The sequence below is a fragment of the Nuphar pumila genome, chromosome 10 (genome assembly GCF_984573655.1).
Source record: "Nuphar pumila chromosome 10, dmNupPumi1.hap1.1, whole genome shotgun sequence".
NCBI classification, from domain to species: Eukaryota; Viridiplantae; Streptophyta; class Magnoliopsida; order Nymphaeales; family Nymphaeaceae; genus Nuphar; species Nuphar pumila.
This window is the reverse complement of record NC_143258.1, coordinates 119,528,760-119,539,179: the sequence shown is the minus strand read 5'-3', so window position 1 is coordinate 119,539,179 and position 10,420 is coordinate 119,528,760. Positions and strand designations below refer to the sequence as shown.

Here is a 10,420-nt window from a genome sequence, read left to right as displayed (position 1 = left end):
CCTCCCCACCCAATTGAGGTCGGTGGGGGGGGCTGGCAGTGATCCCAACCACCTCTGTGAGGCCTCCCCTGCCCCTTTGGTCTCTCCGGTAGAACGGGGGGGGGGGGGGGGGGTCCGCCCTTGTCCTTGTGTCTACCGACAGAAGGCTTTGCCCCTTGTCCCTTTGTTCTTTTTGGCAGGACAGGGAGGGGGGCTTCACTCTTGTCCTCATCCCTGCTGGTAAGGGGTTTTGCCCCCTGCCTCTTTGATCTTTTCGGCAGGACAAGGGGCTCCACCCCTGTCATTTTGATCGTCGGCAAGGGCAAAGCCCCTGTAGTCACGATATGAATGTTTCTCTTATGTGGTTTTCTTAAAACGTGCAAAACTTGGATAATTTTTTTTATCTTTTTAATGATTTGGCATTACTTGCTAGAACTTGCGAACTGAAAATTGGGTTTGGACTTACTTGGCATTACTTCAGATGAGGTAAACTAATTAATTCATGTAAGAAAAAGATCTGGAGATCACATCAAGTTTGGACTTTGGAGAATTTTATGATACCTGCTGCCACCTTCTCTAAAATTTTACTTTCACTTCATGAGTGAGAGCTTTAGATTCAGTTCATATCATGTTGTTGATACTCATTGCTTAGTTACAAAACATAGTTTGATACCTAGCTTCATAGAAGACTGTCATTTTCATTTTGCTCGATCCTTTTTTGCAATGAGATTTAGCTCATAGAACATTGTCTTATTTTTTTCCGTTGCATAGGAATGGATAAGTTTATAATGAAAAGGCCAATCTTTGATAAATCTTCTGTAACTCGAGAAGGAGAACCAAATCAGAAAATAAGCAAAATAGAAATTGATGAATCAGAGTTACATGCAGACCCTGCACTTCGTCCTTCTATTTCTAGTTATCATCCTAATATCGAAGATAATGTTCGTAGAGCATATATGATCTGAGGTCCTTGTCAACCTCGAGATTGTACGTTTCAACTAAACCACCAAAAATGAAGGTTCATTCCAGCTTGGTATGTTGAGTATAAGGATTGGTTGGAGTATAGTACAAGTAAGCATAAAGCATATTGTTTACAGTGTTATCTTTTTAGGCCAAAAACCACAGAGAAGATTAGTGCAGAGGCATTCGTATCTGAAGGATTTGATAACTGGAAAGACAAGAAGAGGTTTGGTAAACATGTTGGAAGCTTTAGCAGTTTTCATAATTCAGCACGAATGAAGTGTCAAAATTTGATGCAACAAAAACAACATATTGATGCTATACTTTATAAACAAAGTGTTCGACAGAAAGATGAATATAGAATTTACCTTTGGGCAACTGATAATGCAATCAGATACTTGTTAAGTCAAGGAATGACATTTTGAGGGCATGATGAAGCTGAAGAATCTCTTAATAGAGGAAATTTTATTGAGTTGTTGAAGATATTTGCAAAGATCAATGATGACATAAATAAAGTTCTATTGAAAAGTGCTCTAGAAAATAACAAATTGATATCTCCTGATATACAAAAGGATATTGTCAAGGTTGCTTCTATACAAACTACAAATGTTATTATCATGGAACTTGGAGATACTTTTTTTATATTTTACTTGATGATTCTCATGATATATCAACTAAAGAACAAATGGCTATTGTTTTACGGTTTGTTAATGAAAAAAGTTGAGTGGTTGAGCGATTTCTTACTCTTGTGCATGTTCTTGAAACAAGTTCCATGTCACTCAAACAAGCAGTTGAAGAAGCATTTTGTAAGAATAAATTAAGCATATCAAGTTTTAGTGGATAAGGTCATGATGGAGCAAGTAATATAAAAGAGGAGTTTAATGGATTGAAAAGTCTTATATTACATGAAAATGCATCTGCATATTATATTCAGTGTTTTGCACATCAACTTCAATTGGCATTAGTTGGTGTTGCTAAAAAAAATCATTGCTTGATGTGTTTTTCAATATATTAGACAGGTTGTCAACTTTTTTCTCCACTTCATGCAAGAGATCTGAGCTTATTCGAGAAGCAAAATTTATGCGAATTGTTGAAGCACTTGCATTGGGTGAACTTGAAACAGGACAAGGATTAAATCAAGAAATAAGTTTCAAACAACCTGGTGATACTCGGTGGGGTTTTCATTATGATGCTTTGGTTAATTTACTCAGTATGTATTCTTCTATTATTCAAGTGTTAGATTTCATTGCAGAAGATATATATTCATGAAAAAGTTTGATGCAATTATTTTATATCATCAGTTGCAAGATTTTGAATTTGTTTTTTGCTTACATTTGATGTGTAAAGTTTTCGGAATAACTGATGACCTTTCACAAGCACTTCAGCGAAAATATCAAGACATTGTGAATGCTATGAGTTTAGTCACTACATCAAAACAGTGCCTTCAAGGTCTGAGAGACAATGGATGAGACTCTCTCATAAACAAAGTGTCTATATTTTGTAAGAGATTTGATATTTTGATTCCTGATCTAGGGGACTCATATACACCTCAAGAACGACCAAGACGTAAGGTTGAAAAGATCGCCACATTGCATCATTATCGTATTGATGTGTTTTATACTATTATTGATTTGCAACTTCAAGAGTTGAATGATTGTTTCACTGAAGCAAATACAGAGCTCCTCCTTTCAATGACATGCTTGAATCCAAAGAATTCTTTTTCTGCTTTTGATAAAGATAAGTTGATTCATTTTGCTGAGCTTTACCCTAAGGACTTTTCTAGAGTAAACATAATTAGACTTGAAAATCAATTGGATATATATATTACAGAAATGCGAAACAGTGATCAGTTTTCAAGTTTAAAATCTTTAGCAGAGCTAGCAGAGATGATGGTAGCAACTCAAAAGCACATTGTATTTTCTCATGTGTATCTATTGATTAAGTTGGCATTAACTTTGTTAGTTGCAACAACAAGTGTTGAAAGAGCATTTTCAGCTATGAACAATATCAAAAGTCGTCTACGTAATAGAATGGGGAGATGAATGGATCAATGATGCTTTTGTTACTTACATAGAGAAGGAGACATTTGATACCATCAGTGATGATGCAATTATGAATTGTTTTCAAAATATGAAAAATAGAAGATGCCCGTTGTAAAATTTTCATGAATTTAGTTGTTTGTATTTCTTAAGTGAACAATCTTTATTTTAGTTTAAAAGTATAATTTAAGGTTTTATCTTATTATGTTCATAAATTTAGTTGTTTGTGTATGTAACAATTGTTATTTTAATTCAAAGGCTTATTTAAGTTTTATCTCTCCACGAACGACTGTTCCTCCAGCAAAAAAATCCTGGCTCCGCCACTGGTTCGAATAAATGGATCGTCCTTCAAGACCATAGCATTGTCCCCGAGACACGAAGTCTGCCCACCCAACGAAAAACTTCTGGCTCTGCCACTGCATTGCCCACGAGGATTTCTAATCAACCGTTTCCTGCTATTCATTTTGTTGCAGTCCCTTTTAAAAGGGACTGCAACAAAATGGTATATTTCATCAATCTTTTTAATTATCTATAATGCAACTAGTTGTTCCGTATTTCTTAAAGAATTGCTATTCTCCTTCAAACGACCAGAGATGTTACGGTCCATAAATGTTTCATGAGTTGTTTTTTAATGGACTAGCCAGGATTTCTAAATCCAGTGTTCTGGAGTGAAAATACTTGAGCCTGAGATGGGAGCAGCAAAAGTATTTTAGATCTTGTATGAGCTTTGATGCTTGAGAAATGCAACTATTTGGATGAAAATGGTCTAAGTTTGATACCATATGGATAATGCCTCGTTCCCATTTTTTTTAATTGAAAATAACCAACTATTTTAGCCCACGAGGGCTCCACACTGCTGGCTAGCTGTATGCCTCAAATTGAAGAGACGTCACGAGTTCGCTACCTGTGAAGTGTGTTCCTTGCTGTAAGGCTGAAGCACGGGATTCAGTCGGTGGGCAGGGTGTCCCTTGAGGTTTTAGGTCGAGGTCGCCCACATACAGGGCCCGGTAAATGATAGCACATGACAGCAACCAGAAAATGGTCTGCTTTCTCCCTGATTATCCCCCCACCAACCCCCACCAAAGATTCTTCTATAATGTTCAGGCCAGACTTGAAGACTTCCTTATTCATCTTTGGCACTTGTTGCAGTACTCTTATTAGCATTTGCTTGAAGCACGTAACCTGTTCCAAAGAGGCAAAACCTTGCTGAAAGGGACAGCTGCAAGTAAGGGTGTCAATGGGTCGGGTTTGACCTAGACCCGACCCGTACCAAACCCTATAGGGTCAGGGTTTGGTGATAAATAAGAAGACACGATTAGAATCCGGGTTGGACCCGAATGGTCCGAGTAATACATGAAGCCGGGTATGGTTTGTGAAATTTTATACCAGACTCGGGTTCGACCCGAGTTCTGATTAAGATCCACAATTTTTTAATGTAAAAATGATAAAAGATATTATTTTACCGAGTATGGTTCGTGTCTGGTTCAAGTAGTCTTTATAGGATCTAGGTTATACCCAGGTCCAGACACCGTACCAAAATCTCAAATCTGGTTTGAGTCTGGTTTCACCTGGGTCTGAACCAAACCCAGCCAGTTGACACCCCTAACTGCAAGCCAGTTACACCATATAGAAGCACTCTCCCTCTTGTTCTCAGTCTAATTATGGAGAGCTGTGGCAACCAGCCCGCGGCTGTCAGTCATCCAAGTCGGTTTCATATGAAAAAAAAATTATTTGCGCCAAATCTTCAACCTGTGAAGTTATGGAGGTTGGAAATTCCTTTATGTAGTATTTGAGGAAGACCAAACTGGTTGAGGCTTATGCATGAAAATTATACTCTTGAGAATTATTTGCAGTGAATTGCAAACTTGTCTTCTGAGTTTTTTAATATAAGATGCAATATATTTGGACTTATAAACCAAATAGTGTCAACTGTCACGGGATTTTTATCCTCCATTTTCATGAAATCTTCATTGTGACTTGTCAACAGGAAACCGACATTCAAAAATCATCATTTCTGGAGAATATTTATTTCTATTATCTGTTGAGTGTCTTTAAAATGAAACACGTTTTACATAAACAAAGTCTTCAGTTTACTTTCGACATAACGATAACTTAAGCATGGTTCATCAACGTCAAACATAGGGATCCAGGAACCCCATAAAAAGATTACATAGAAACGCTGTTTGGAATCCCTTTTCCAGTCAACCCGCTAACTCGAGTATGATCAGATGCATTGGGGTACAACAACGTGTATGGTACCTTGACAGGTCCCATTCTATTCTTCCATTTATGCTCATCGCCATTCATTGCGTTAATCTTCTTCTCAACCTCCACCAATCTCTCCCCAAACCGCAGGAAGGCTGCCAAGGCAGCCTCATCTGCTGTCCATTCTGCTGATGCCCTCTGACCAAGATACAGTTCATCCGAGAAGTGCCTGGACAAAATCTCAATCAGTGACATCCCCAACATGGCCTGTATCCGATGTGTTATCGATTTCAGAATAACTGACTCAGGGTTGCTCTCCAGCTCCATGTATTCCTCAGTACCAGGTTCAGGCATGAATCTCCTGCTCATTGATGGCTTGTTTGGAAGGTACCCAGAATATGGGTACTGACCAAAGTTGAGTGCGGCATGGAGAGCAGAAGCAATCCATATCACAATTGTCAATATCTCAATGAACTCATCTAAGGTTTCCATCTTTGGCCACCAGGGTTCATCCTTCTTGTCTTCATGGCCCACGCACCGAACCTCTCTCCACCATGCTTGTAGTTCTGGATCTGATTTGATGGACTGATCAGAGTTGTAGTATATAGTGCAGTACTCGCGAACCCACGTCTGAATTGCAGACCAGACCTCTAGACCATCAACCGCATATGGGTAGTCCTCAATCAGAAGGCGGAGGTTGTGGGGCTTCTCTGGATCTGCAACAGCCACTCCTCTGCAGAAGAGGATTGAATCAGGAGCTTACTACATATGATTTACTTTGGAAAAGAAAAGAAAACTAAGAATTGTCAAGGAGGAAATAAATATTCTGTGCCAATGAACGTTCGGTGTTTCCCTTTTTTTTCTCCTCAGAGAAAAGAAGAAGAAGAAGATCAACAACAAGAGCTGCAAATTCAAATAAGACAAAATAGAGACTAGGAAACGATTGAGAAAGACTGAGACTGGACTGTCATTTGCAGTTGTTGGGAGGGTTGTGTATGTTCGCCCCCGATGATTCACTGAATCCCACGTCGGTGTTCGGGGGATCGAATGAGCGCCACGTATTCATGCACATGGGGCTCGTATTCCCGTGTATGTTGACATAACTTTGCATCGGACTCTGGTGATGTTGCAAAGACTTAATCACCCTTACTTGCTTTTCTTGCCCTGAAATGACGGTTCGAGGAAATGACAAAAATATCCTTCATTCAAAAGTTGTGAAACGACGGGTGGAGAAAAGGACAAAAAAGCAGAAATTCCAGAAAGTTCGATGTTAACCATTTAAAGTGGAGACGTTCGCCTGCGCCATCTGCTGTAACGGTGCTCCCATTATCAACGTTCCAGTGTTACAAAACATTCCAGTGTCTTCTCTTCATTACTGTTGTCGTTAGGCATCATGGAAGAAAGCAATGATTCACAAACATTCCAACCAGTGCCATCAAAGCACAGTGAGTAGCTTTTCATCTCATCATGCTATCGATGAAGAAGGCACGTCGTCTTGTGTGCCATTAAGGCATTGTTTGGTTATTGCAGGTAGATCTTGTTATTACGAAGGTTGGAAACTTATCGATATTTGTAAGACGCTGGGACCTGTTGACAAGAACGCTTGTTTGCAGATTCTAGGAAGGGCCTCTACCCCATCAGGTATCCTACAGTCACTCATCATATGCATTGTATCTCAAACCGCTGTATTAGTAAGACTCTCGTTTTTGTGAGATACATTTTTGTTAGTTAATATCGATTTGTTTGCTATTATGTTCAAGTTCTTTCTTATCGATTTGTAATTTATTGTGCGATATATTTATCGACCTTTTAGATAGTATGTTTTTGTATCGTCGAGTTATAAGTTATAAAAACTGAACTGCTGTATCGATTTTCAATATCTGACAAATCGCTATACATATCGTTTTGTAAGATATTATATGTTTTGTAATATGTATTTGTAAGATATTTGTACACAGACTTTGAAAATGTTTGGGTGCAGAAACACATCTTGACACGCATGGCGGGGCGATTTTCGCATGCATATCGTTGCTCTCTCAGCGACTTCTATTGAACTCGCTTTAGAGCCTCATGGATATTATGAGAGCGTTATCGTCAACACACATGTACGACATGTTTATTTTATTGGCATGGTAAGCGACACGTCGATGCTCAGCACAAGCAAACATCAAACCGCACTTGCTTTGATACTTTCATTCATTAAATTGTTGCTTTGACTTGCGTAACCCTAGTGGTATCCGTTCTTATATGCATCCTGATTAAATCGTAGTAAACCTATGCCGCTTGCTAACGGAAATTGATATATTGCTTACAAAACATTCCACTGTCTTCTTTTATTTGTCGTTGTTGTTAGGCATTAAGGAAGAAAGCAATGATGCACAAACATTCCAACCAGTTCCATCAAGGCGGCGTGAGTAGCTTCCCAGCATCATGCTATCGATGAAGAAGGCATGTCGTCTTGTGTGTCATTAAGGCTTTGTTTGGTTATTGCAGGTAGATCTTGTTCTTACGAAGGTTGGAAACTTATCGATATTTGTAAGACGCTGGGACCTGTTGACAGGAATGCTTGTTTGCAGATGCTAGGAAGGGCCTCTACCCCATCAGGTATCCTACATTCACTCATCATATGCATTGTATCTCAAATCGCTGTATTAGTAACATACTCTCGTTTTTGTGAGATAATATCGACTTGTTTGCCATGTTACTGCAAACACAAATTGATATATTGCTTAAAACATTATTGAGCTTATCATCAGGTTGTAATAAAGACGATGTAGCTCAATCAATAGAAAGATCTGGAGAATTGAATATCTATACTTATGACCCAACTGAAGAATTGAACATCTGCACTAACGATGCACATGAAAAGAAAGGTGCAGGCATTAGACCCACTATTGACTTGAATGTTCCAGTGGAAGAAATGCAATTCAATGATGAGGTAGACTACCATGACAGCGCACATAATAAAAGTGTATGCACCGGGAATGTACACGGAAGTACACCTGACTTCAATGTTCCAGGAGAAGAAATGCAATTCAGTAATGATCCTGATTTTGATGTCAGTACACTTAAGAAAACCGTAGGAACTGGGAATGTACATGGAATTGCACTTGACTATGTTCCTGTAGAAGGAATGCATTTTAATAACGAAGAAGATGCATATAAATTTTACAATGATTATGCCTTAAAAGTTGGCTTCAGTGTGAGAAGGTTTTCTTGGTCAAAAAATGCACAGGGTGTCTTGGTTAGAAAGACATATGTCTGTTCCAAGCAAAGTTGGAAGAAATCAATGGGAAATCCAACTAGGAGCACGCCAGAATCAAGATGTGGATGTCAGGCGAGATTGGTTTTGAGAAGACATCCGAATGGGAAATTTGTCGTGCGTACTTTAATCAGTGATCATAATCATGATTTATCTGCATCATTTATGACTCCTATGCTAAGGTCACATCGTAAAGTAACTGTAGCTCATGCTGCAATGGCTGAAATAGCCGATAGCGCCGGCATTGCACCAAGGAAGACATACAATTTGTTTACCCGCATAGATGGTGGTCGCGAAAATGTGTCATTCACACCTTTGGATCTTAGAAACCACTTGAGCAGGAAGAGGACAGATAACATGAAGAACGGAGAAATATGTTGTTTGGTTCGTTACTTACAGAATAAATCAAGCAATGAACATGGTTTCTTTAGTGCAATGCAAGTGGACGCAGATGGATATGCCGTGAATATGTTTTGGTCAGATTCAAGGTCTAGATTAGATTACGAATGCTTCAATGATGTGCTTGTGTTTGATACTATAGTAAAGATTAACACTGAACAGTGGCCATTTGCGCAGTTTGTGGGAGTGAACCATCACGCACAGAGTTGTATATTAGGCGGTGCTTTTGTGTATGACCAGACCAAGGAAACCTTTGAGTGGTTGTTCAGAGTATTTACACAGACAATGAACGGGAAGCATCCTGAAACTGTACTCACAGATGGTGATCACGCAATTGCGGCTGCAGTGCTTCATGTGTGGTCAGATGCACATCATCGCCTGTGTTTGTGGCATATCTTTCAAAATGCAGCAAAGAACATAGGACACATATTTAATCAGAATACAGGGTTTGACAAACATTTTACAAGGTGTGTACTTCATAGCGTAGACGAGGTCACCTTTAAGTCAGATTGGGACAAAATGATTAAGACATACGACCTTGCTAACTGTCTGTGGTTACAAAATTTATATACAGAAAAAGAGAAGTGGGCATTGGCATATGGAAGACAATACTTTTGTGCAGGTATGATAAGCACACAAAGAGCCGAATCTATGCATGCCACGCTGAAGAAAACCCTGTATTCATGTTTAACAATGTTTCGTTTCATGGAACAATATGAATTATTTGTAGACGGTCTAAGACAGAATGAGCTTGAACAAGACGTGAAATGCTCCAATACACGACCTCTAACTTTTGGCATGAAAATATTGATGCGACCTGCAGCTCTGTATACACTAACTGTATTTGAATGGATCAAGAAAGAGGTGTTTTATGTCATGAATTGCAGAATAGAAGAACTGGTGCAAACCGAGAATATGCACAAATACCATATTTTTTGTCAGGGCGAAAAGCATCAGGAAAGGCAAGAAGCGCATGTCACGTACAATGTCGACAACGGAAGGGTAGAATGTTCATGCAAAATGTATGAATTCAAAGGTATTCTATGCTGTCATGTATGTATTCTAAGGCCCTAAAAAAAATCATAGTGATTCAATCTTGCATATATATGTTCGTAGGTTGTAAAAAAAAACTCATAGTGATTCAATCATGCATATATGTGTTGTAAGTCGGTCAAAAAAAATTATGTTGATTCAATCATGCATATATGGGTTGTAATGTTGCCAAATAATTTTATAGTGAGTCAATCATGCATATATGTGTTCTAACGCTGTCAATATTTTTTTATATTGATTCAATCATGAATATATGTGTTCTAAGCTTGTCAAAAAACATTATAGTGATTCACTCATGCATATATGTGCTCTATTGCTGTCAAAAAAAATATCTTAGACATTGAATCATGCATATATTTGTGATTAAATATATGTGTTCTAAGGTTGTGAAAAAAAATCATAGTGATTCAATCATGCATATATGTGTTCTAAGGCTACAACAACAACAACAACAACTACGCCTTCATCCCAAAACAATTGGGGTCAGCGATATGAACCAAAAAAGAAATTCATTTTGGGTCTT

At 38.5% G+C, this 10,420-nt stretch overlaps 1 protein-coding gene across 1 annotated transcript in view; it reads right to left on the bottom strand.

Annotated features, from left to right (window-relative positions):
• Positions 1-5,144: 5,144 nt before the first annotated feature.
• LOC149828095 (putative linoleate 9S-lipoxygenase 5) overlaps positions 5,145-10,420 on the bottom strand; it is a 31,182-nt gene continuing 25,906 nt past the window's right edge. The window contains exon 9 of the mRNA XM_090018628.1: positions 5,145-5,916. Coding sequence (XP_089874754.1) covers positions 5,145-5,916 — 772 coding nt within the window. The remainder of the gene's footprint in view (positions 5,917-10,420) is intronic.